The sequence below is a fragment of the Condylura cristata genome, unplaced genomic scaffold (genome assembly GCF_000260355.1).
Source record: "Condylura cristata isolate star-nosed mole 26May11 unplaced genomic scaffold, ConCri1.0 scaffold00006, whole genome shotgun sequence".
NCBI lineage: Eukaryota > Metazoa > Chordata > Mammalia > Eulipotyphla > Talpidae > Condylura > Condylura cristata.
In genome coordinates, this window is record NW_004567107.1 from 7,722,542 (window position 1) to 7,750,032 (window position 27,491).

Below are 27,491 nucleotides of genomic sequence, written 5' to 3' on the forward strand. Positions count from 1 at the left end.
GTGTTTGCAGGAGGAGAGGAACCGTGCACAGAACGAGAATGAATGGCCCATTCCCATTTTACAGATGGAGAAATTGAGGCTGCAGAGGGGTTGGGTTACTTGCTGTCATGATGTGAGCAACACCTGCCATGTTTGTGGCAGGTACGTTTGCAGGCAGGCTCCCATCACAAGGTCTGCGGAGTTGGGGTTTTCCTCTCTGGCCTGACCTGTGTTTTTCAGTTCTATCTCCGTGTCCTTTATTCCCATTGCCACCGCTAAGGTTGGTTCTCCTACTGGTCACTTTTCAGGGTGACGTACGTTTCTTCTAGGGCACCCCAACCTCCTCAAACTGTTTCCTTTCTGGAAACTGAAGTCCCATCTCCAGTCAGTTTGGCACATCCCTTGGCGGGGGACGGGCGGGGTTGGAACTTGGGGACAGGAAGGCAAACCTGGGTGCCCCTGTTGAGTTTCTCACAGGTAGTCCCCGCCTGCGGGGTCCCCACGCTCCCTCTGAGCCAGCACCCCACCCCCACCCCTTGTGGGCTAGCAGCAGGTCGGCCCTGGACGACCCCCCATGGAGGAGCAACGTGAGGAAACAAAGCTGATGATCCCACAAGGCAAAACAGTAACAAGCTACTAGGCGTGGAGCAAACTGAGCTTTCTGGGGTTGGGAGGGAGGGGAGAGTGCAGGCAAAGGGGGTTTGAGGGATGGTGGGGGGGGAAGTAAAATAAGAAAATAAGTGCCCGGAGCCTGAGGTAGGTGCCAGCTCCGGTCTGCTGGTGAGAGGGAGACTGGAGGTCGCGGACCGTGAACGACTCCTGTGCTCATGCGCGAGTCTCCAAGGCCCGGTCGTCCAGCCCGACCTCAGAGAGCAGCCGCGGTGGCTGGTGTGTCCACGCTGGCCTGTGAGGGCTTCTCTTCATCCAAGGGAAGTAACAGTCTATTGCATGCAGCCGCTGGCCGGCCGGCCTGTGCCCGGACCCCCGGCTCTGTCGCTGCCTGGCTCGGAGCCGCGCTTTCCCTGTCTGCATTGTGGAGATCACGGCCCCTCTGCCTACTGAGGGCCGGGGGCTCTGCGCCGCCGACAGTAAGCGCGATGATGCGTGTAGCGGCCTGGCCGGCTCCCGCTCGGGAGCAGTGACCGCCTTTAATCACGCGCACGCTTTCCTGGGCCCGCCGCTTCCCATCTGCATTTCTTACGGAAAGAAAATCTTCAGCTAGTATGCGCGAGGACCAGCTTCATTGTGTCTCCTCGGCCTCCACCGGCCTCCCCGCTCATCTGCCATTCCTGCGCTAATCAGAATTTCCTGACTTCTCCCTGTTTGTCTCAGTTAAAGCAGAGGGGAAGGGCGGCTGGCACAGAGGAGCCAGCCGCGGCCAGAGCGCCTGTGATTTGAATGTCTTTACCGTAATCTAGCCAGTGGGGGCTCGTCGGGGCCTGAGCTGCTAGCCAGACGGGCAAAAGCTGCCGGCCTGGCAGTTCCTGCCCTGGCACAGCGGCTCCAGATGGGTCTCCACGCTGCCTTCCCTGCGCGGTATCACCCGAACCGGGACCCGCTTCACTCTGGGGCGCCGAAGCTTGGTTCAGGGCTTGTGATGGTGCTGTCTCTCGCCTGTCCGGGCTCCCTCACCCACTGTACCTCACACGTGGCTCCAAGGGATGCCTGGGTCCCAGCCAGAGCCACCTCGCAGGCCCCCTTCCCAAGTCTATCCCAGGGGCCCTGGAGTGTACCCCATGTTGTGCCTCTGAGCGGGCTTGCATTGGCGGTGGGGGGGCACTGAAACCCACAGGTTCCGGAGGCTTGGGTAAATGTTTCGTCTGTTTGGGCAGCATTTCATCATCTATAAAACGGGCGCCTTTGTGACCATCTGGAGCCCTGGCAAAGATTCAGCGACGGTCAGGTAGGGGCTGGTCCAGAGCGAGTCTCAGCCCATACCAGCTCCCTTCTCCCCAGAGTCATGCCTGCCCCTGGCTGGTCCCCCGTTACTGTGACCTAGTCCTGCCACCCAGCTCCCTGCGCCTCTGGCTGCCCCTGTGGCATTCTCCAGGCAGACCCACACTCAGCCTTGGCTGGGACTTGCCTCGGCTCTCCGGCAGCCCCCACAGCGACCCTGTGCCGGGAGCCCTTCACACCCTTACAGCTTCGTCCTCCAGCCCCAGGAGAGGCTGAGACGCCCCGAGCCTGAGGCTTCCCTGTGGCTGCCCGGGGAGGCTAAGCGGTGCCCGTCCCACTTGGGAGCGGGGCCTTAGCAGAGCCGCGCTTTGGCCGGCGCCGGGGTGTTGTGCTAGGGGGTTGGAGGTGTTTGGCCAAATGCAGCCAGGACGGGAGTGCTGCTGATGACCGAAGCCAGATGCCCAGCTTCCTTTATTCTCATTCCTGATTCTCAAATTAAAAATAAAAAAGTGTTGATTGTTCAGGCCTGTGCTGGCCACTGTCTCCTCCACAGGTGGCTCCCTGTCCTGGCTCCAGCACATGCCTGGGAGGCTTTGAAGCTCAGGCCGACCAGGCAAGGCTGGTCGTGCATGCACCACGTGCATGTTTGCCTTCCTGTCATTCCACGAGGCCGGTGGTTCTCCCCAGGCTACCAGGGATGGGAATGGGAAGCTGAGGGGCACCGCCCCTGGCACACAAGGGCGATGCCAGGAGGGGACCCAGCTCTGGTCCCACTGCCCCTTCTGCCGCTTTCTGGAGCAGCTCAGCTGATGCCTTCATTGCCCTGTCTGAGCATGAGTCCACGCCGGCCCCCCAGAAACCTGCAAGGAGCTGGGGTCGTGGGCAGGGCACAGGCGGTGGCCGTGTGGGGAATCAAGAGGAAGGAAGTAGGACCCCCTTCACTTGAAGGCGTCAGGGTAGATTCACACGAGGAGGTAACGCACAGAAGGAAGCCCCAGAGTGTGAGTGCATGAAATAGGGGGATGAGGATGGGCCAGCAGGGGATAAGGCAAGTGTATGGATGAGGCAGACAGGATGCCACAAGCAAGGAAGACGGGGGATGGACACAAAGAGCCTTGGGCCTCCTGCTCAGGAGTTTAGAAACCCACAGACTCGCCCACAGCCGTCTCTGCTGCCGTGTCAGGAGGCAAAGACCAGCCAGAGTCACCCAGAAAGGCCCTGTGCTGGTTTCTTGCTCTGCTGTCACCATCTGGAAATTTTCGACAATTTTACCCTTGAACTTGGGTTTTGTGAACCAACTGCAGTGGGACAGCAGAGCATGAGCATGTGCAGGGGAGACCTGCGCCCAGTGCGGGTCCTCCCGGTCACAGGCTAGCGTCAGGCTGCCCCTGGCAGAGTGCCAGGGGACCCACGCTTCGAGGGGACTGAGCGAGACTCACAGCTCTTGCAAGTTAAACATGTTCAGGCTGATAGCTGAGTAAGTGGGGCACCCGGAGCCCCGAGAGGCCACGAGTTAGAACCAGAACTTGCTTGGATGCTATACGAAGGCAGTCATGTGCTCAGGGACACGAATGAGCACGGAATCCACTCGTAATTCATACTGATGCAGCTCCTGGCCTTATCCGCCCGGTTGCTGTGAAGGAGGAGAGACAGAGCAAGGAGCCTTGTGCTCTCCGCAGTGAGCCGAAGGGAGCGCGTTAGTGGGATGTGTGTCTGTCGAGAGCTGAGACTCAAGCGGTTAGTTGGTTTTCTGCAGCATCCCCAGTGTCTGGCAAGCACAAATACAAATGCATATACTAGTTACAGAATACACATGTCAGCACTTAAAACTGGCATTGCACAACATCAAGTTGAACAATACAATTTATGCTCATAATTTACAATTTTGTTTTTTCTCTCTATGTAGGATGACATTAAGTCGTGAATTTAAAAGACACCCTAGTAAGTCCAGGAAGAAAACATGAGAGAAAAAAGCCTTATCTTGAAGTATGGCTTTCTATACTTAGTGCTTTTTTCCTGTCTAGACGTTCATCTTGTGCTGGGTCTCACAGATACCAGTGCCAGCCTTGGTCCAACCTAGTCCCTGCCCTAAAGAACATGGTTATTTGTTGGAAATTTTTCTTGTGCAAAATCTGTTTTCATCCATTTTAATCTTCCAAGCAGCCCAATGAGGTGGGCCAGCCTAGTGTTGTGAACTGTCACAGACAAGAAAAGCTACGTCGCCTGAAACCACCTAGCTCTTAGCCAGCGTCACGGTCAAGACCAGGCCTTTCTTACTGCGACACATGTTCTGGCCCCACCACATTGTGTTACAATAATGGGCTCAATTTTTTTTCAAGTCTGTGTAAAGGTAACTTGACCCTCTTCCATGCCCCCCCAAAAAAACCCAGCCCTCCCGTGTGCCAGCTGTCACCCTGAACTGTAGGTGTTTGTTCCCCAGTCAGACAGCTCCCTTGATAGCAAAGAGCTTTTCTATTTAACTTTTTATTATGGAAAATTTCAAACTTATACACCGTGACTGCCGGGTACCTGTGGCCCAGGTTCCACAACTATAAACCTTTTTTTTTTTCAAACCAAAAACTTTTTTTTTTTTTTTGTGGTAAAAACACAGAACATAAAATTTACCACTTTGGCCATTTTTCAGGGTGCCACTATCCTGACCTCCAGCTCTGGAGTCTTTTTCATCTTGCTAAAAACTCTGTGCAACAACAGTCCTCCAGCCCCTCTACCTTAGCTGGGGACCCCTCCTTTTCCACTTCTGTCCCTGTGACGCTGGCTGCCCTTCATGGAAGTGGAACCAGTGTCTGCCTTTTGTTACTGGCTTAGATCACTAAACATGTGCTCCTCAAGGTTCACCCGTGTTGTCCTGTGTCAGGAACCCTTTCCTTTTCTGGGCTGAGTCGTACTCCACCATGTGGGTGTTTGTGCCGCTGGAGTCACTTGGGCCGCTTCCGGCTTTCAGCACTTGTGAATGCTGTTGTGAACACAGCCTGTAACTCGTGTGTCACCTCTGTCTTCATCCGCTCCCCAATGCTTAGTAACTGTAAGAAGGCCAATTCTCACATTACTCCCAGGAGCACTATTTTGCTCACCTTTTATTCCCCTACTACGCAGCTAGGAATATTCCAGTAGATGCTTTAAAAATGGGTAGATGAATCTTCCAAAATTATTGATGTTTTAAAATCATAAGCAAGGCCCATAAATACTTCTCTTTTTTCTTATCTTGTCAACATGTACATACAAATCAAATTTGTGAAGGAAAAAGAGGAATGTAGTACTCTGATTGTGGGTTAGCAGGAAAGGAATGCTCCTGGAGCACTTGGTGGGAGATTTATTTCCCTGCCAGTACCCACGATGCCGTGGGTTACGAGCCACTTATTTCTGGAAGTATCAGAAACTCCATGTGTCAAGATAGTCAGAGAGTAAGACTTGCCTTCATGACAAAGGCCTTGGTAGGGTTAAGCAGCTGTGTTTAACTGTCCTTTGGGTCATAGATGGAAAACTCCCACTAATTCAGCATCAGCTGGAATGCTCACAGCCTGGCTTTCCTGAATTAACATCACCACAGGCCTATAGCCCCTGCGCCTAGAATGTCACCTGAGAAGAGATTTAATCAGCTTCACAGGAAAACTAAATCATCACTTCTTACCAGGAGGGAATTAACGAGCTGCCTTGCCTCACTCCCTTCCACTGCAGAGCGTGGGGTGGGGGTGGGCCACCCAGGAGGCTTGGCACCCAGTGCTGTCCCCGAGGGGCTGGTGCTTTACATGTCCACCAGGAGAACTGGAGGGTGCTCAGCAGACTGAGGCCTCAGAGAAGAGCTGAGTGAATAGGGGGCCTGACGGTGATGGCGGGGCTGTAAACGCCCACTCTGCCATTTATGGGGCATGTGACCTTAGCCCCTTGCCTTAATTTAAGAGTAGGTTGCCTGGAGTTATTGGCAGGTGTGTGGAAGGTGTGCCTGCTGCCTCTCAGACCTTCACACAGTTCAGCATTAGGGTGGAACAAGAGCAGTAAAATGTAAGAACACACATAGTCATTAGGGCAGAACAGTTGCCCTGAATGGGTGGGATTCGCTCATCTAACTCCTGTTCACCCCCCCGGGCTCCAATGAGTGTGTCCACTTCACCCATAACCTGACAGCTGCCCTGAGAGGAGAAATCTTTTCTTCTGACTCCTGTGGCTATTTTGCGTCCACCAGTGGCACCACCCTGTCCAGGAGGATTTGTCTCCATGCCTGCCTGGCTGCGCTGCCGTTAATCTTCAGTGCTTTGCAGAACCCTTCTCCTCCCGTCCCCCACTGGAGATTTGCCCACTGACAAATCTTTCCCATTCACGCCATTTTCCTGGCAAAGACATTTGATCTAGGGGGCGATGTCACCTCCAGTGAGTAGACAACAGGCTAAAAATGGCTCTGTCTCACCAAAGATGAGATTCTCTCTGCTCACTTGCAGCTAAATCCTGCCCCCAGCTGCCCTTACAATCAGAGTTTGGTTGCAAACTCTCAGCAGTGTCTCAGTGCTCCCCAGCTTCTCCTTCCAGGACGGTGGGGGGGCGGGCGGGAAAGCTGAGCCATAGTTCCAGGAGTGGCCACTAGCAATCCCATGGGTGTTTCCCCCAAGTTGCATGGGTGACCCTTAGCTGGCATCCTGCTCTGACACTCTTTATCATTAGGCCACCAGGCATCTCAGGCACCAGGGCCCCAGGGCTCCTGTGATGGGACCAAGGCGGGTCTTTCACCAACGTACCTGGGCTCTGTGCTGTCCCTCAGGTGGAATCCAGCACTCTCGAGCCCCTGTCACACAGGTCACTGGTGACGAATCGCTAAGCACCCAGGGGGACCCAGGGCACCATTTGAAGGAGACTAGTCCAGTTGGAAGAAATAGAACTGGCAAAAGCAAGAAAGTGGAAAGGATATGGCATGTGATCAGCGGGACATTTGAGCATAATAAGGTGAGGGTGGGGGACAGAGGCAAGTGGCACAGAAGGACTCCGAGCAGCTTGGGGAGGCTTTGTTGGCCCAGTGGAGGGTCTCAGACTTTTTCTTTCCCGTGCCACCCAGGGCTACTGTGTGTGGCACACCTGCTGCAGGTGGACAGTGTTGCAGAGAGCTACCGTTTCTACCCACATGAAGCGTGTCCTCTCATGGAAGACACAGACGGTAGTCAGGTCACCCAAATGTAACATCTCCGCAATCCGAGTTCTTGAGCAGGACAATGACGTGATCTGTTTGTGTGTCCAGAAGAACTGGAAAGGAATTCCAAGGGAAACCAAGCCTACAAGATATTTCATGAGTAACCAGACAAGGGCTTGGGAAGTCTGTGGAGGAGCTAAAGGAAAAAAGCATATTTGGGGTGCAGCCCAGATGGGATAAAAATTGGGACAGTGGGCGATTTTGAGTTGGAGATGCTAACTGGGCTGCCCAGGTAGAGATGAAAACATGAGGGTTTGGCGCTCAAGAGAGATGTCTGAGCTGCCAGTACAGTCAGCAGTCATGGGTGTGTCGGGGCACCGTGCTGGTGGGGCACACCACCTGCGGGGAGAGTTCATTGCCCAGCTGGGGCCAAACTGAGAAGCTCGTTTCCAGAGCATGGACATGGAGTTCTCGGTGAACTCCCGGGTCCTTTTCACTAACTGACCGTTCATCAATGTAATAAATATCCTGAAAAGCTGTCTTGGTCCTGAGAAACTTGCGTGCTTTTTGTTCCCACATAGACATTGAAAGTTTGGGTTGTTTCTCTTCTTGCTTCAGCTGCCAGGAAGCTCAGAGCTAATTTTGTAACTTAACTTTAGAAACCATAAAGGACCTGCATCTCCAGATGCTCTTCCCAAGTAAACACATTGTATGTTTGTGTACTTTCCAGCCTTGATTTCTTTCTTTTAGATACTCAGGAAGCTGCCTCAGATCCTTTGTAAGATCTGGTGAGGTGTAACTGTCTAAAAATAAGTATTCCCCTCACCCTAAATTTTTTGGGTCATGCTCACCACCCTTGTGCAATAAGCCTGCCCAGTTGCTGAGCTAATATTGGCCCAAGGTAAGCAGGAGCAAATCTTGGAATTTACAGCAGCCAGACAGTGCATTTAACACTCACGTAACTCATTAAAACAGGATAAAAGTGGAGCTTCAAACATCTCTGTGTTTGCCACCAAATCTGTGAAGGGAGGGGTACCTTTAATTCAGTGCAGGCTCTAAAAGTCTGATCTTTCAGAATCAAGAATATGCCACTGAAATTAAAAGACATGTCGGTGTAGATGAGCACTCCAGAAACCTTCAAAGAAGGATTGAGGTGTTGACTACAAGGATGGGGGTGTTTTTTAAGCTCAGAGTGTCATTTTCTTGACTCGTAAAATGTAGTTTGGTAAAAGCAAACTTCCTTGTCAAGCAGCATGAACACAAAGTCTGTGAGGTGGGATATCTTATTTTTGATCATCCCTCTATTTTAATATAAGTAAAATTTTTAATTAAAATCTCCTATTGGTGAAGGTCTCAGTGTCAGTGGTTTGCAAACTGTGTTCCGAGGCTGGTGCCTGAGGGGCTGCGAAGGTGCCGTCAGGGAGGGAGAGCCTGGCACCCAGCCGCGCCCATCCCTGCCCCCGGCTCCTCTCCAGCACCCCCAGCTCCCACAGTGCAGCTGGGCTCTGATTCACAGAGCAGCCTCCTCTACGTAAGAGGCTGTCTGGGGAAAGCCTTCTCAAGGGGGAAGGTTCAGCATTATCCAGTTGGTGTGCACCCCATCATCCCCTTGCAGTGGGGTCGGGATGGTGCTGAAATGGCCGGGCTGCACCGGGTGAGAGTTGGCATCCGACTTTCGGTTCCCACTCTGCCTTCTACCAGCTCTGTGACTTTGGGGTTGAGTTTTCCTCTCTGCCACAGCTTCTTCCTCCATAGCCCAGATGGCCCCTGAAATTAGTAACCAAGTCATCCAGGTAAATCAAGTAGATACGTTAGCGGGTGTGGAAGGCCGCCCAGTGCCGCCCTCGCTCCACCCTCTAACTCTCCGTCTCCGCTTCCTAGGAGGAGCCGATCACCTTCTGCGAGGAGGCCTTCGTGTCCCACTACCGCTCCGGGGCCATGCGGCAGTTCCTGCAGAATGCCACCCAGCTGCAGCTCTTCAAGCAGGTGCCCACTGCCCCCCCCCCCCCCCCCCCGTGTGCCTGGTCTGCGTCTGCATTCCTGGTGGGGGCCGGCTGTCTCCCGCCTGCTGAGCTCTGGGGCTACAGTCATGGCTGGGGCCGGGAGGGAAGGGGGACCAGCCCAGACTGACCCTTTGCAATTGGCCATGTGGCTTTCACAAGTGATTGCAAACACCCGACCGGTTTCTTAGAAACTTGCTGTCTGAAAACCGCTCCGAAGGCCCTTCCCAGCTCTGGCGACACGGCTGTGCTTTGGTCAGACCCCAGGGTACCTCCTGTTTCTTTGTACACACTGTCGTGCTCTCCTTCTCTCTTCCCGTAGTTCATTGATGGCAGATTAGACCTTCTCAATTCCGGTGAGGGGTTCAGTGATGTGTTTGAAGAGGAGATCAACATGGGCGAGTACGCAGGTGAGAAGCTCTCCACTGCTTGTCCGGGCTGTGGGCTGCGTGGGGGGCAGGGTGGGTTTCACGAGGGCTGGGAGTGCCTCTTTTACTTCACTGGGGTGTAGAGACTGATATCAGCCTTGGCCTTGAAATGCAGGAAGGTTATTGAGCTCATTATTTTAAGGCACATGGGCCCACCCGAAACCCTCTGTTCTTGCTTCCCCGGTGAGCGAAGTCTAGTTAGCACAGCATCAGCATGGAGCAGCGGAAAGCAGCTGAGCTCCAGACTCGGAGGCCTGCAATCCAGTCAGGCACTGCCCCTTCACTAGCGGCGAGGACTTGATGGAGCCCCTCCAGCTTCGCTCTCTCAGCTCACTTTTCCTGTCCATGCCCCCCAAGTGCCCGCCCTGAAGGATTCTTGCGAGGACTGAGTCAGGCCCCCTGAGGACAGACCACCCCGGTTCCCTGCTCCCCGATCACCACACAGCCTCTGGGCTCTGAAGACCTTACAGCCGGAGAGAGCGTGCTCTCATTATTCAGAAGCCTGCTCTGGCCTTCTGCTTCCCCGGTCCACAAACCTCAGTCATGGGCAGCAAAGACAAAACGAACTGCAAAAACATAACTGTGTGGCTGGGCCTGCTTATAGCTGGGCATGGCGCTGGTCTGGGCTGTTCTGATGATCCAGCTGGAGGCTCCTGGCGTCATCGAGCCGGGCATGGTCTCCACCTTTCAAATGTCCTTTCACAGCCCTACCGGCCTCTCCCAGAGGGAGAGCACAATTAGTCGACACAACTAGTGTGAGGAGTGTGGCCAGTAACACTGGACCCTTGAAAAACAGGTCCAGAGCCCCGGGTCTCACTGTACAGTAAGAAGCGGAGGGCCCCGCTCTGCCTTCAAGTTTTAGACTAGCAGGAGAAAGAAATGCATAACTAAAGACAAATACAGCCAAACCAACACAGAGTGCGGTGGGTGGAAACAGGCTTCCGTGCGCTCCCAGGCGCTGTTAATTCTGGCTCTCTAAGTGACAGCTTCACACAGGAGCCAGGTTTGAGTTAACAGGCAAACAACTGAAGCGGGGTTCGGGGGAGAAGACGGACTTCTGGTGGTGCTGAACTAAGTGGAGTCATTTGGGGCTTCTAGAAAAGCGGTCTGCCGATAAGACCTCCCAGCCCACCCGGCAAAATGAACTTTTGAGACTACGCCTCTTTTTACCCGGTCACCGGAGTGCATGTCCGGCAGCAAGCTCACCCCGTGGGCCAGCGCCCCCTTCCTGCCCTGCGGTCATGCGCAGCTTCAGAGGATGTAGACTTCTAACTGGGTGTCATTACCCCAGAGGGCTGTTCGGAGGAAGCCCTGTGTTAACTCCTCGGCACGGGAGATAGTTCTTATGGTTGGGCCGTAAGATGGACTGAATGAGAGGACAAGGATGGAGAGGCAGAAGGCAGATGGTGGGGACAGCAGCAGGGTTGCTTGAGGGGCCTGCCTCCCTCCAGTGGGCCGTGGGGGGATTAGACTTGTACTCAGGCACCGGTAGACTCGGATAGACTCAGACTTCTAAGAAAGAAAAGCTAGCCGCTGCCTCCTTCGGGGAGCGGCCCGTGGGCGCCTCCATGTGGCTCTCCAGAGTCTGAACCTCACCAGTCCTGCCTGCTGAAAGCAGTTGGAGGGACTCCTGAGGGCACCCTGTCTCTTCTTTAAACAGCAGCTTCTCTGACCCCTCTCTCCCCAGGCAGTGACAAGCTGTACCATCAGTGGCTCTCCACCGTCCGGGTAAGTGCGCGGCCCGCACGGCCACCTGGGCCCCTCCCCGGCTCTCTGGCAGCCTTCCACTTCCCCTGCCACCCACGAGGCTGTCATTAGGCCTAAAGCATTCCATTCTCTCAGCTGAAAATGGTTTTGTGTGTAAGCCCAGCCTTTCTCATGCCAGGCAGAGACTGGCAGCATGAGACCATCCAACACCGCCCCCTGCGAGGGTGGAGAGAGCCAGGAGGAGCTTCCCTGGCTCAGGAAGCCGGCCAAGGCCGGCTGCACGGATGTTGTCATCCTAGGGCCTTTCTGAGGCTCTTCTAGGGCCAGGGCAGTGGGGAAATTTCATGGGAAAATCAAAAATGTGTCCCTGTCGCTGTTTTACAGTAATTGTCACAGGAAAGACTCCAGGGAAGATGGAGAAAATACCCATTGTTTTTACCTCCTTGCTGTTCGTGGGAATAATTTCTTGTGTCAGTACCAGGTGCCTAGAGCCTCAGCAGCACTAAAAAATTCCCATTCGGGACTTTCCCTAACTTTGACTGACCAGTGTAGCCCTACTACGTGCCTGGCGCCATGCTGGATTCTGGGGCTTGGGCGGGGTTTGGACAGGCCCAGCCTGGGGTGCTCCCCGCCCTGCTGGGGGAGGCGGCAGGTAAACAGGCAGCTCTGACACAATGTGATAGGTGTTCTCTCCGGCCTGCGGGCCAAGTGCAGGGCCGCCGAGGCGGGCCCCTGGGAAGCGGCGGTGCTTGGCCAAGAAGCAGCAGTTCCTCTGTGAAAGGCTCCTTTTGTTCTCCTGTGTGACCAAACACGGCACTTGGCAAATCGCAGTCCAGCAATAAGGACTTGTTGATGGATTGATCAAGGGAGTTTTAATACTCCAAAGGACCATTGAAATAGGATACTCGCTAATTCTGGAAAGCAGTACGGAATGAGTGAGTGGGAAGAATTTCATATTGTCCTACAACAGGACGCTTTCTAGGTCAAGTGGTAATGTTTTTAATTAAAACTCAAATTTCTAATGCAGGCAGTTACCCAGGACTGTGCTCCAAGTTAATATCAATAAGTAATTACATTACTGTAGCTAATTCTTTTATGTACCCCCTGGATCCAGTCTGTCTCTCTGTTGAATCAGTCGGAGTTCTTTTTCCAAACCTCCACAAAGCATCTTGTGCACGTGATTAAAGCCCTTTTAAAGGGGTGGTCCTGACTCTTGCCCTGCACGTGACCCAGTCTGTCCACCTCGATCACTCATCCTCACGACCCAGCCAAACCCTGAAACTTTGAAACCTGCACTTTTCACCATGTGCTGCTGCCCGCCCCACTGTGACGGCTCATGGACCAGGCCAGACCTTCCCTCCACTGAAGCCGTCCCTGACCTCCCTGACAGGAGGCTGCCTCCACATTCTGTGTGCACAGCCAGAACGGCTCTCGTCATTCTACGGTGCAGTCCCTTGCCCCAGTGCACCCCTCAGACTGGAGGTCTTCAAAGACGGGGACCAGCTCCCCTCAGAGCCTGTCACAAGAGTCCCACAGAGTGCTCCCATCACAAAATGTGCGGAGGGATGAGACTGAGGGACGGGCCCTCGAGCAAACGTGACACTGGGCTTCGGCCGGGGAGCTAACGAAATGACAGACGGCGGCGCACAGCCTGCCCGCTCGTCGCCTCCTCGGTGGAGGGGAAAGGCCCTCCCTCCTCACCTCCCCGCCCCGCTCTCCTAGAGAGTCCTGTTAGATTTCTACGAAAGCCGTGGTTGACATTTGTGGTTGCCCAGTCTTTTCTCTTCTTGAGGTTAGATGTTAAGTAAGGCAGCCTAGCAGAGATTTTAAAAAACAGGAAAACCAGGGGAGGGGCGTCTACTGAGTGTGCCAGACGGCCCCGGCGATCAGGCCCAGGCTTGGTGTCAGCGGTAGAGTTCACTGTTACTAAGCCTGCCTCACCCTGGTCGGCGGTAACGAGAGTTTCTTGAAGAGCCGTAGATGACTGTGGGTCACTCCCTGCCCGAGAGAGCCTGTGATGAGCTTTCCTTCCAGGCAGGATTCAGGTGCCAAGCAAAACACTGGGCCTCGAGGCCCCCCTCAGCTAGTTACCCCCTGACCCCCAGCCTGCCCCGCCGCCATTTCCCACCCGTGGCCATTGTGCCACAGCCGTAACTAATTGCCTGGGCCAAGTTACCATCTAGGACTGTTTCTCTAATTAAATCACACACTCTTAAAACGTTGCTCAACTTGATTAAAGAGAAGAGGGCTTTGTTGGTGTTGGCCTACTATATCTTCAGTCCAGATTGCTAATTGACATTTTTATTACAGAAGGGAAGCGGAGCCATTCTGAATACCGTAAAAACAAAAGCAAACCCGGCCATGAAGACTGTCTATAAGTTTGTAAGTATTGGCCTCAGGACCCAGACAGGCCTGGTCCTTCTCATGACGAGACCCTGCCACAGACCTGGTCCTATACAGTGGAGGTGATCACGGGGCTGCGGCCAGGGGAGCGCTCAGCGCTCTTAGTGTTGCTGTTTGGCGGCCAGGCCAGCACCACGTTTAATGTAAGGTGTGGCTGCCCACAGTTGCCGCAACAGTTAAATGGGAGGCTGCTGGACAGAGCTGTTCCAGTGGACAGGGCGGCTAAACTTCTCCACGTCCACGCCCCTGGCCAGGAGGCTCGGGCTGTTGGGTGTCCCGGCCTCCCGCTCCACATGCACCCCCAAAACGATGTCAGGATAAAGCAGCTCCTTTGCAGGTTATTCATGTGCTCGTGGGGGGCACTCCCCCTCGTTTTGGCCCTGAAGTCTTCATCGTGTCTCTCATCCCTGCCCTCCAGGAAATGCATTGTCTGTGAAACTCGTGCCCAGAGCAGAGTGAACATAGAACACGGCCCTTCCCGAAGCTCCATCTTTGACAAGCCTCAAGTATTTTTTCTCCTGATTCCTTTCGCTCGCTCATTTGACTCTGAGCCACTAAGTGGGGTGGTTTTTGTTTGGGGTCCTTTTTCAACTTGGATAGCCCTTTATGTGCTTGAATTACAGTTATTTTAACAAGGCAGCTGGCTGCCCACAGAACCACATAGGTCCACAGTGACACAAAATCCAAACCAGGCCTCAGGGCACGCCAAAGGCCACGTGGCAGGCCAGGCGAAAGCCGGGCAGAAGCTGGTGTGCGCCCTGCCCGGCGAGGCATAGTGGGCACGCTGAGCCCCGCAGCCAGGGAAGCTGCTGCCCCCCACTTGCTGGTCGCTGTCACCAGGCTCTGAGCTAAGCAGTTACGGAGAGCGGAAGAAGGGCTTCAGGAGGGGGAGAAAAGTCGGTACCATCAAAATGCAGAAAATAAAATCTCCATAGCCTCCTTCAGGTTTTTTTTTTTTTTAACCTTTTAACGGTGTGTTTGTTTTCATCGCCATTATGTTTTCAACTTGATGATCCCGTTTCTCCTTCCTTTTTCTAGTAATCAGAGAAGGTGATTCGCCACGGACTGAAATCAAGCATAGTCCCTGCTGGAAACAGAAAGGGAAATCTTAACTTAAATTAATTTTTCATGCAGGCAAAAGATCATGCAAAAATGGGAATAAAAGAGGTGAAAAACCGCTTGAAGCAAAAGGTACTTGAAGTTCTTATTCAAAATGTATAAGCACCGTGTATGAAATGCGTGGCCACAAAAAAGTATGATGTGATCAATAGAAGACTGTTTGATACAGTGTTGTTAGCACACTTCAAAATGCATTACCAGCTGTCCAGGCGTTTTCACACTGTTATAAATATTCACAGACAAAAAACTGTCTTCAAATAACATTAAGACTCTGGCTTAAACCCACAAAGGCAAAGCCAGTTCAGAGTTACCACTGTCTGCTGGTTCCTGGCCCACCCCACCGGGTTGAGGTTCACCGGGGCCCTAGAAATTGGCTTGGCCCACCCCCCCCCCGCCTCGCCCCCCACTCCTCACCCCGCCTCTGAACTCTGCCCTGAGGATGGTTATAGCCAAAACCCAGCAGCCCTCCAGGGAAATGACTGCTGCCTTCTGGCTTTCAAGTTGCCACCAGACCCAGGGCACAAAGGACAGGTTTGAGGAGGGCGCCCCCAGCGCTAGTCACAGGGTGGATTCACCAAGGGGCGCCCAGCGGGTCTCACCTGAGCTACTGGCAGTACAGGGAGAGGCAGATTGTCTTCTTGGGCCATCAGTAAAGTGACACGCAGTCCCACCAGCCACATCCTGCCTGGGTCCCCGGATCGTTTCCTCAAGGCCTGCACAGTGAGGCTAACAGCGTGCGGAGGGGAGCTTGCGATACTGGGGACCCAGCCCCCCTCGCCAGTGTGGCCGCCCTTTCTGAAGGCTTGTGAAGGGGGCCAGGCTGGAGTGCTCACATTTAATCCTCAGAAAAACCCTACCCGGAACTCGTCCCATTTCACGGTGGGAGACTGTAGTTCCAAGGCCCAGTAGTTTACTCAAGGTCACACTGTTTAATGCAGGTGAGGCCTGGATGCGATTCCAGATGCCTCTTGGCCAGCCAGCCTCCATCCTGACCACTATGGCCTTCCTGAAACAAGTGCTTTGTTTTCCAGAAGAAGGTTGGGGTCACTTCCTTCATTATCCCATGTGTCCTACTCCCACCCCCAAAGTACCAACTCTTAAAAGAGACTTTGTCGATCTTGGAGCTTCTTTCCAAAACATGGAAAGCAGCTTATGAAGTCAAAAAAGGCCTCCGATTAACTCGATATGGTCGAAGGAATTGATTCCCCTCTTAACTGCAAAATAGTTTGCTCCAAGTAGTTGAACTCTGAGTTCCAGCTGAGAGTGAACTTGGCACGGCTGAGGGTCAGGTCCTGCAGTAGGAATCCTGTAATGCAACCCAGTAGGCCTTAGCCGTGGCCCGCTGCACCATGGGCTGGCAGGCAAAAGTCTTCCCTTGAGTGGTATTTAAGTCCCAAAACAGGCCTGTCGTCTCCCGTGTCCGGTCCCAGGTGACTGGATTGCAGATGTGAATGGGGTGGTGAGGAGCAGGGAGTTCTGGGGGTTCCTCTTCGGGCACAGAGCACATACTTCCTCATCCACCCCCTACCCCCCATTGCCGCCCTCCTCATACATATAAACCTTGGACTTCAGAAAGTCTCCTTTCAGCCGTAACACCTCCTCAAATAGCCCCAAAGCCATCCAGAGTACCCCACCCCCGCGCCTGCTCCCTTCCCTCCCTTGGTAGCGTCTCTGGCAGACTGTTCCCTCCCCTTCTCTTCCCCCTGCCAGTCTTGCCAGGAGTAGCTTCAGGAGATAATGTTCTACAGAGAGTGTCAGTCCATTTCAGGTGACACACACGGTGAAGGCATTTTATAGAAATGTGGCTTGTCACCATCGGACTGTTGACAGATCTATTAGTGCACCCTTTTCAATTTTCACTTTTCCCCCCCTTCAGTCTTACAGATTTCCAGGGACTTGATATGTTGCAGTTGTTCCTGGAAGAGCTCTGTTGTCATTGAAACTCTAGCACTGTTCAGTGCGGACAGGCCTGGGTCCCTCCGCTGCCTCCCCGGCTCCCTTGCCGGAGCTAATTTAGGATTTGGCTCTAGCTGACCCCTCTCGCTACAGCAGAAAATATTTCCTTGGCTTTTTTGTTCGCTTCCCCTTTGGCCCTTTCCCCTTTATACAGCGACCCATCTCTGTGGCTCCCCGGCTGTGTGGAGCGCAGACATCTCAAGTTGGGATTCTGCAATGAAATCGAGGCAGTTCCCAACAAAGACCCAATTTTCAAATGTGCCGGACTGCCCCCTGGCCGCCTCCAACACCGCAGAGCAGTGGTGACCCCGCAGATATAATCAAGAACCCCATCTTGCCCTCTTGGCTCTCGCCTTGGGTTTGAATTGCAAATAGAAAGCGTGGGGCCGACCCGCGGAGAGGTCACCCTGGTGTGTGGCGAGCTGGGCCCCTCTCCAGCCCTTGCTCATTTGTGCTGCTGACTTTGAAAGGCTCTGAAAGAGGAGCTTCCAGGGTCCCTGTGTGACCATCGGCTCATAATTGTGAATAGAGACTGCGGTGGGGCTTTATCGCATACCTGCTCGCTCCAGCCCAGCACAAAGGAGGAAGGATGGAGAAAAGATTTCTCAGGATAAATGGAGCCGGGCAGCCAAGTTCTTCTCTGACTTGGTCTCCTTTGAAGTCTGACTTCCTCGAAATTAGGAAGAGGAAGAAATGGCTGAGCTGCTGCCCAGCCGGCTGTCTAACGAGGAGGTTGAGCTTCCCCGGAGCCTCCTGGCTGCCCAGAGAGTGTCACGTGACCGGCCTGTGCCTGTCAACAAACGGCAGCAGGCCGGGCAGGCCGGGCAGGGCCTCACCCACCAGGACGCCCTGCTGGGGAGGGCTGGCCACGCTCACTCGCTTCCTCAGGAAGGGGCGTTAGATAGTCACCCTAGACATCATCCTTGTACCTGTTGGGGAACCCCTGAATAATTACCTTTTTTCTTCATTTTCAAAATGGTGTCATGGACCGGCCCCATTTCCAGCCCCTCTTACTGCTTCTCCATCTTTGACCTTGAAAAGACACCTCGGCCCTGTTGATTTAGAGTGTCCGTGGTTGAAAGGAGCAGATTCACAGCTGGGTTAGCACAGGCCTGGGTTCGGGCCCAACACTTCCAGCGTAGTGAAGAGCGTGAGGGAGCGTGGGGGCGGGGTGATCCAGGTAGGCGCTGGTGGAATAGACGTTTTCACACCTCATCACACAACTGTCAGCTCCCTGTCTCCAGACACATTCAAGTACAGCCCAACCTCCATCGCAGAAATCCTGACTTTGGATACTATTTTGATATCAGTATTCATACTTTAATTTTGCATTTGCTGTGGTGTGAAGTGGGGGGGGGGGCGGCTTCCGAGAATGGAGAGCAGCAATCCAGGTCAGAGGGTGAGGCCTCTGCTGGCCGGGAGGCTGTGGGTTCCGAGCAGGCTGCAGTGCCGACCTTGTGGCACGTTCTCTGTGTGACCTTGGGTGAGTTTCCAGGCCTCTCTGAACCTGGCTTTTCTCATCTGTGAACGAGGGAATAAGATTTTCACTGAGCGGTTGGAAGAATTGGAAGAGGCGCTGGGTTTAGACGATACTTGGTAGTGGGAGTCTCTAGTCTGCTGGTTTTCTCACGTCCCACATCTGGAGCTCCCCTGTGCGTGTACCCAAGGATGTGGCTGGCTTGGGGTCCCCTCCCTGCTGGCCACCCACATAGCCCTCAGCACAGCCTTTCTGGAAACACAGCTCTGACTGTGTCACTTCTTGGGTAAAAGCTCTCCTATCTCGCAAACCTTTCTCTCCTTGACTGGGGGTCTTGGACTGCTGGGGCCCCTGCCCACCCTGGACCCTTCTCTCTACCGCCCCTGGGCTGGGACTGCCCTGCTCTCCTCACCCCGGCTCCCCAATCTTGCAGCTGCTCTGAGCCCAGAGTCCATTCAGGGCCCCTTCCTCCTCTGGGTTCCTGCGTCGTCCTTCCCCAGGGCACTCTGCTCAGGACTTACCATACGGACAGGCCAGACCTTGGTCATGATTTGGGGTTCCCGAGAACGCTTAGGAAAGGAGATAGACGTGGACCCTTTCAGGGCTCTGTTTTGTTGAGGGGTAGGCGCTGGTCATATAGCTGGCGGCCTCAGCCCTGCTGCTGTCTGCGGTCTTCCTCCTATCACCCCTGGGAAAGGAACAATCTCCCCTCCTGTCAGCTTCTCAGTGTTGCTTTTCCTTAATGACATTTTTTCTGGTTACAAACAAAAACGCATGTTTATCAGAGAAAATAGAGAATCAAGACAAGCAAAAAGAGAAAGAATCCCATTTTATAAACTATGTTTTCACTTGTTATGTCCTGGTTTTACAAAGCTGCACACAGTTTGAGCTGATGATCACGTAGATGTGATGTGACCCCCATTGTTGGATACTTCAGTTAGTTCCAACTTTTTTCTGGGCAGATGTTCTTGTAGGTAAAACTTTGCAGGAATTCTTAATCACGTCACCAGAATAAATGTCTAGAAATGGAATTCATGGGTCAAAAGATGTACCCTTTTTAGGGTTTTGATATAAATCACCAATTTGTTTTCCCACGAGGCAGGTGTGTGAAGGCCCCTTTCCCCTGCCCTTTGCTGGCACCATCTCTGATTGTTTTTCTGGTTTTGTTTTGTTTTGTTTTTTAATATTTTTTATTTACCCATACAAGAACTGGGGTGCAGGCCAGAGGTGTGGGGGTGAGAGGATTCGCCAAAGACAGAAGGGGGAGCACAATAGGCGAATCGACTGAAATACACTGCTGAGGTAAGCAGTGGGCAAGACAGGAGATGTCACCTCCCTGGCTGGGATCGAACTTGTGCTGCTGTGACTGCAGCTAGCTTCATAGTGCTGCGCTTTAACCCCTTAGGCTACAGGGAGGACTCTCAGTTCTTAGACCCCTTTCTTTCTTCATGAAAGTTGCTGGTGTTGGCTTTCCTATGTGTCAGATCTCTGTTTGCAGAGATCTGTTTTCCCACGAGGGAGAAACTCTTTTGTGGGCCCTCCCTGGTGGCGCAGCAGGTTAAAAGCACAGCACTAAGAAGCTAAAGCCACTTCCGCATGGGTTCGATCCCTGCCCTGGAGGTGACCCACATGGCGCGCAGACCTCTCCTTACCCACCCACTGCTCCCCTCAGCAGTGTACTTAGTCAGTCAGCCTGTTCTGCTCCCCACTCTGTCTCTGGTGAATCCTCTCACTGCCCCTGCAGCTCTGGTCTGTACCCCAGTTCTGTATGCATAAATAAATGAGTCTTTAAAAAAAGTCTTTTGCACCTTTGGATCTTGCAACGCAGTAAGATGAATGTGAGCTCTGTTACTTGATACAAACCTGGTTGCTTATTGGACACATTTACCTTCCAAGTATTCCACTCCACTTCCAAAGCTTTATTGTAGAGCAGGTAGTAAGCACAAGACTGAAGCACGGAGCCAAACCCGAAGAAATTCACAGTGTAGGGAGTAGAGCGATCCATGCCCAGGTCATAAAGCGCTGCCCATGAGGTCAACGTAATAAAGGGGCAGGTCACTTCTGGTGGCTGGCGAAGCCTTCCTGGGCCACGATGCTACTGGTGCTCTTGTTTTGGCCTGTTCGGCAGAAATCACAGTGTGGGGTCCTCCACTTTCCAACCGTGTGGCCCTGAGTAAGTTACACCGTTGGGCTGTTTCCTCACTTAGAAGCGAAGACTCCTATTTACCGTGGAGGTGCACTGGAAGCTCAGTGTGCGCGCCTTCAGCGGTGGCTCAGCATTGGACGCGCGCCACTTTAGGGGGGTCTTTCTAGTTCACAGGGGGCAGGATCCCACCGTCCATGTGCACAGGACTGGAACGCTCTTCAAAGCTTCCTCACATCTCATCTCATTAAGCCCATTCTCCCAAAGGCTTTGAACTTCCCTAAGCAGGTGGTGGTCTCCCCATTATAAAAAAAAAAAAGAAAAGAAATAGATGAAGAGAGGTTGAGTGAATTAGAAAGATCAGATAGCTAGTTAATGATAAAGTCAAAACTAGAAGACTGTTTTTACTTATAAGCTTAAACTAAGACACTTTCCCCAACACGATCGCATACATCTTTTCAATAGTCATCATTGTATAATTTTTATTAATAGCAATATTTTATTGCCTTACAGTTCTATTTCTTCAGTCATCCACACATGTGCAAACCATCCTTCCTGAACAAAATAGTGAATTTGATTGCTCTTTGGCAAAATCTCTCACTGTCTGTCCTCTTGATACCCCACCCCCACCCAAAATGCTCATTTGCCCTTTGTTACTGTCTGGTGTAGAAGGAACTTGCTCCCTCTTTGTTCCTCTTGACCCAAGTACCTTAGGGCAGCTCTTTTCCAAAAGAGTCTTTTTTTTTTTTTTTTAAGATTTATTTATCTATGTGTACAGAACTGAGGTACAGGCCAGAGGTGGTAAGAGGATTCACCAGAGACAGAGTGAGGAGCAGAACAGGCCAACTGATGAAGCACACTGCTGAGGGGATCCGTGGGCGGGACAGGAGAGGTCCGCTGTGCCGTGTGGGTCACCTCACTGGCCAGGGATTGAACTCTTGCTGCAGTGGCTGCTGAGAGCTTCATAGTGCTGCACTGTAACCCGTTGCACCACCAGAGAGGTCCTAAAAGAGCCATTTCTAGTTTGCTGATGGCAGCCTCTCTTTCATCACTGAACCTCAGCCAGGCTCCATCTTGCAGTCTGCTGGCCACAAGAGGTCACGGCCAACCTGTGTTGTTACCCATCGGTGCATAGTCTGCAGCTGAATACACGGGCAGTGGATGGAGGGGTGGGTGGTTCTATCCAACTATAGACAGATTTATATGTGTAAATTCATGCACACACTAACTCACTTTCTCGGCACCACTTATAGTACATTGTTGAGTGATAATATTCTAGACACTTTCATGTTTCATTATCTTCTTGCCTCCTAGCTACCATATTCCTATTTTGCATATAGGGAAACCGAGGCTCAAATCTGTTAACCTGTGTCTGTTCCTTTATGCATTATTCAATAAGTGAACTGTTTCCCTCATGTGCCACTGATTTGAGAACTTATGAGCAACCCACGGACATATCTTAATGTGCAAAAATTAATGAGTGGTAAGGACATGTAATTAGTTGACCAAAATGGTCTTTGTTTTTGCAGTGAAAGGAATTTGGAAATTGTGATTTCATTCTGGTTGTGAGTTCTTTTTACTTGGAAAAAAAAATTATGATTTAAATGTTTTTCATTTGTATATTTATTCTCTGCCTTGCTCCGGGGAAGATTTGAGCAACTTCCCTGACTTGAATAGTGTGTGGTCCGTAGCATAGAAGTGGGCGCCATCCAGGTCCCCAAAGCCCTCGGGCAGAGTCCGCTGCCAGCATGGCTAGCTGAAGGAGCGTTTGCCTGCCTCTTGCACTTTGGGGTTTTCCTTTCCTTGTAGTTGGATTTTACTCACCAAAAGCACAAGTTGACTGTGAATTTCCAAACTGAAGGAAAATGGCTTTGATTCCCTAGATTTTTCCCAAGTCATAAAATCCTAAGTCAGATTTCAGTCTCTCCATTCTCTGCCAGAAAAACAAGGGAGAGGGAGCCGAAACGCAGCAGCTGATAAACAGTAACATCACCAGTAAGCAGACGAGGAGAAAATGTCCTCGCTCACAAATAATCAAAGTCAGCAAATTGAAAACCACAATGAGGTCTAATTTTTCACCTCTTAAATTAGCGATACATTTTGAAAATGATAAGACTGAGGACTACGTGACATTGATAACGCAGCCACCGCTGGTAGCTGGCGTAAATTGGAAAACAACTTAGTAGAATGAATAAAAAGCCTTTAAAATGTTTCTGCCTTTTGACCTAGTAGTAATTCCATCCCTAAGAATTTCCATAAGAGAAAATACCCCAAAAGAAAGAAAAACAGACATTTATCACTGTAGTGTTTAGAAAGTAAATTAAAACTAGGTGGTTTTTATCCTCGTTGCCCAATAGTAGTGGAAGGCTTTATTAAATCATTGTCTGTCCACTCCATGAAATACTATGCGTCCATTAAAATGATTATGATGATAATGTAGTGCTGTGAGGAAAAATAGAATGCAAAATTATACATGAGCAGAGACTGCAAGTCATTTTTAAAGGTACGTGGACAACATGCATATGTACAAGTGAAATAACACAAAGGTAGACAGAACAAATCCCCCCTCGCTTATGACATCGTCTGTGTACTTTGAAATTTAATGCTTTTCTGATTTGGGTTTCTCTGGTCCTTAAAAAGGCAAAGAGCCAGATAGCCCTCCATATCCTCATCTCTAGCAGAAGGACAGGCTGTGCATAGCCCCCACGGGAGGCTTCTTAGCTGTGGGATTTGGGGGAGCACCTGTGCTCACCATGGGTGCCATGACCCCCACACCAACCCCGACCTGGCTTCTCCCTGTAGGACATCGCAGAGAACGGCTGCGCCCCGGCTCCCGAGGAGCAGCTGCCGAAGACGACACTGTCCCCGCTGGTGGAGGCCAAGGACCCCAGGCTCCGGGAAGACCGGCGGCCCATCACCGTCCACTTCGGGCAGGTACGGACCCGGCCCTGCAGCCGGCCTGGGCTTGGGTTCTTTGTTTTTAAGCAAAGTCTGTAGCACATGCACCAGAGCGCCACAGAGTTTTGTACATCTTCGAATGTTTATTTGCTGCAGACACGTTTGGAAGGGGGTTTTCAAGCACAGAGAGGAGCGAGCGGGCTCTGGTCATAAACTAGCTCCACTCTTGAATGAAGTCATTAAATGCAGCTGCTGCGTCCCCCACTGCCAGGCACTGGGTTTAAGGTGCCTCTGTTAGCTAAGCATCTCATTAGAACACTTCAGCTTCCCAGCCCTTCTTTGCACCTCCAAATAAAAGGCAACAAGCGAAGTCTTAAAGAAATCAATTAGGAGTTCTTTATTAATGTACTTCCTGAAAATCAATATCAGGGAGTCGTGCTTGTCGGCGTAAACACTGGGCTACCTTCCCCGAGAGCCAGGTCTCCAACCAACTCTTTTTGAAAACCTGAGCATTTGAGAAATCGTCTGTGTGTGTGAGGCTTCTCCTCTTAAGTAAAACCTGCTGCCCACTATAGAGCCTGAGTATTTTTAGATATATATTTCCTATCTGTGGCTATATTTTGGGTTGAAAACGATTGTCTACTCTCCCTGCTTCTCTGGAGTTGACTGGAGTTGTCGGATGAGAAATGGTTCTGTTGGGAAGCTGTGACTGACTGTAGTAAGAATTTGTAAAGCTGTTTATTCTGAAATCACCTGGTTCTTTAGATGGAGTGGAGTAAAGTACTCTGATTTTATCATAAATGTGATTGGTATTTTACCACCTAAAGGACTTAGAAACATACATTTTAAATGTTCCTCTTTTTAAGACATTGATCAAGGGCCTACTCTGCGCAAGGCACTGAGCTATTTAAATATGAAGTTATGCAGTGGGCTGTTATTATAAGGGAAGAGTACGTTTGTTGAAGCATAAGAATCTTCCTCGGTAATCAGTATTTTCAGCTAATACATTCATGCATCTTAAACTTGAAAAAGCTTGCCCCCCGTTATGATTTTACTCTTAAAAGCGGTATTTAAAAAATTGAGATGTAGCACAAGAAAGAAGTATCCACGCGGTAGTGCTGATTCGGTTAATGATTATCTTCAAATCGTGGTGTTTGCACCCCCAAAGAGCTGCCTTCTCCCCGTGCCCCACTTCCCTGGCTGTGTTTGCTGAAATCACAGCCCGCATGGCATTCGGGAGCCAGCTTCCTGCTCTCCTTTGTCCTCGTTCCTACGCACACTAACCTTCCCATGAAAAGATCCCTCGCTGGAGTTTGGAGCCCATTACAGAGAAAGAGGGGGCGGGAGAAAGGGATTTCATGGTGTTAAACATTCCATTTTGAAATACAAAAAAGGAGGCCCTATTTGAAATGGAGAAAGACCTTCTTTCCATTTCAGCAAGAAGTAGAGCTGCTTTAATGTCATTCCCAGCTAAATGCAGAAGAGTGTATGTGCATGGGTGGGGGATAAACAATTAAAAAAGCCACCCCAAACTCTGTTGAAATAAGAGCTGTCTGTGCCTTCATAGGTCTGTAAACTGGAGAGGATGAAAGTGGCTTTTTTTCCCCCGTTTGTCACTTCCCTCACGTGGCTGCCAGCATTATGCAAGTGTACAGGAAGGCAGGATTTTTTTTTTAATGCATGCATGCGGATTAAGGTCAAGCCCCCAGTATCAGCCATGCAGCGGGCTGTCCCTTACAGCTGCAGCCACAGCGCCTACCCACAGCCGCGAGATGCCTTAATTGAGACGTGCTGTCAAAGTGACAAACACATTTGCATACAGTCTACACTCTATTTATTTTCTCCGGAAAGGTCTACAGTCTGCTGTTGGTTGAACATTCTTAATCAGTTTGCTGTAAGTGAACTGCCAGCTAGCTCACTTGCGCCGGCCTCTTCTTCATTAGGTGACAGATTAGCTGCAGGGGGATGGGCCGGGGAAACCACCGACCCCTTTCTGTTAACTCTTTGCGGCTTCAGGCCTGTGTGAGGGTGTCCTTCCCCGGCGCCTGGCTTGATGGCCTTGACCCCACCGGCTGGTTGCGAGAGCGCCTACTACTGGCAGAGATCTTTTATTCTTAAAGAACAGAATTCCATTGGAGAAATATTTGCCACACTCTCCTACCATTGTGCGGTGCTGTTCTTCCTGATTATTTTTCTTTAAACAGACTTATACCACTTTTGCCTCCTTCTAAGCCATGACAGTGCTAAATTCATGGGTTGATGTGCTAGTGCAATTTTTTCCCAAAGGCACAGCAAAAGGACGTTCTGTAAGTGCCCAGACACGTGTCACCAAACTGCCCAAGGAGCCCCGGCTGTGTCCATTCCCCCTGGAAAACGTGTGTCATCCCCTGCCTGAAGAAAGGATCTTCGGCACATTTTAGGGACCTAGAGTTGGAGCACAGGGACCCGAGGGGACTGCCCGGCACCACTTGACTACATGACACCCAGGACAGCCTGACCCAGAGCCCGCTGCTGGCCCCTCGCCAGGCAGGGGCTTCAGCTGTTGTGTCTGCGAAAGCTGAGGCACCCAGCAAAATAATTCATACAGTGCGTGCTGACCTCAGAAAGCCCCGGCCGGCCGTGGATTTGCATTTCTGTGGATTGCACTCTCCAAGGACACAGCCTTCCAGTGGGGCTGGCACAGTGACCGCTCCCGGTTGCGTCACTAGTGCCCAGGTAGCTGGCCAGGCGAGCTCCGTGGGGACAGTCTGCATGGGGCAGGGGGCAGGGTGCTGAGGCAGGAGCCGCCTCTGCCAGTGAGGGGGCACTCATGCCTTGCCTGGGGTGGCGCGTCCTCTCTCAAGGCCCAGACCATCTTACGCACCCAGTCACCCACCGGTTGAAAGCTGCCATGAAGTCCTTGTGGGGCATGAGGGGGACAGAGCAGCAAACAGCCAACCAAAACGAGAACAGTGACAGAGAACACTCGGGCGCTCTCGGGGGCCCCACGGAGGCAACCTGCTCGCCCCAACACTGTTCACTTAGCCCCAAGTTGGGCCTGATAATCGCAAAATGTTTTGTCAACAAACCAGGCTCACTAGTGAACCATTTGTCCTCTGTCGCAGAGAGAGGTTCTCCCAGCTTGTGATGACCCGGCCAGTGTTTTAGGACAAAAGCAAAATAAATGGATTTCTAGTTGGCCTCTGATCCTTAGCATGTATGGTTTCCTTAAAGAGGTCAAAAATCTCAAATAAAGTGTCCTTGGAAATATTTAGGTTTAGAGAGGCTTGAAGTAACACTTTTTTCCCCTTCCAAGTTCAAAATCTATTGCAATATAAGGCCCAGGACATAGTAAAATGAAATTAAAATGCCGTAATGTTTACTGACAAGACTGGAAGGGGAATCCAGCCTTAGACATGAGGCCAGTGGTTTTGCTGAAACTTCACCTCCAAGCTAAAGAGACCGAGCTGCCCCACACAGGAGCAGGGCGATGGCAGGGAGACCCAGCCGCCCTCCTGAGCTCTGACTGCAACTTGGAAGGAGCCGGGCTTGCGGGTGGGGCAGGGAGCAGGTACCATGGTTCCTTCTCCCAGACTCTCACGTGGATGCCCGCACAGGCAGGAGTGGGCAAGGGGCCGAGAGAAGCACAGGACTCCCCCCACGCCTCCTGTCTGAGATGGGAGGGCTATTTCCTCCTCCGGTAGCTGTGGATGAAGTGAGGAAGCAGGGCCCTCCCCGCAGAGCCCAGACCCCCCAACCCCTTCTGAGAATCGGCAGAGGTGGCACCCCCTGAAAATGCCCCGCGCCCCGAGCCGGACGGCAGCCACAGGTGCTTTCTCGCCTCTGCTCAATTTCCCTCGGTGAGGGGAAGCAACGTGCCGGTACCACAGACGGGTCCCGTTGTACTAAGACTCGACCCAACTCGGGGCCCCAGCATGAGCTGGTAGCAAATTTAGACTCCACTCTGGGCAGTGTTCTCTCCTTCCTGGCCAGGAGCTGAGCCACCTCGGAACAGGGGAGGGGAGGACACTGCGGTGAACCCACTCCAAGACCCCCTCCCGGGGCTCCCCTAGTTGGTTGATTCTGCCGACCAAATAATTGCGCGCCAGCCTGACAAACTCCTAAAAATGTGCACCTGGAAGGCCCATCCCAATTCTACTAGTCAAGCAAAAGTCTAAACCTCCATGGAAAAGGTTGTGGCCAGCGCAAAGCCCAGGCTGAGCTCAAGAACTGGGTGCTCAGTGCTTTGGAGGACCACCCCTACCCCGCTCCGAGGCTCCCCTGAAGGTTCCTCCTTCCCCCTGGGGGCACGTGGGGCCCTGTCGGTTCTGCCTGTCCACCCTGCGCGCAGACCCCTCTTGTGAATCCTCCC

At 52.1% G+C, this 27,491-nt stretch overlaps 1 protein-coding gene across 1 annotated transcript in view; it reads left to right on the forward strand.

Annotated features, from left to right (window-relative positions):
* Positions 1-27,491, forward strand: part of DENND1A (DENN/MADD domain containing 1A) — a 414,277-nt gene that overhangs the window by 350,173 nt on the left and 36,613 nt on the right. Inside the window, exons 14-19 of the mRNA XM_012721213.1 lie at positions 8,891-8,995; positions 9,332-9,419; positions 11,125-11,165; positions 13,455-13,526; positions 14,682-14,738; positions 23,045-23,176. Of these exons, the coding sequence (XP_012576667.1) occupies positions 8,891-8,995; positions 9,332-9,419; positions 11,125-11,165; positions 13,455-13,526; positions 14,682-14,738; positions 23,045-23,176 (495 nt within the window). The remainder of the gene's footprint in view (positions 1-8,890; positions 8,996-9,331; positions 9,420-11,124; positions 11,166-13,454; positions 13,527-14,681; positions 14,739-23,044; positions 23,177-27,491) is intronic.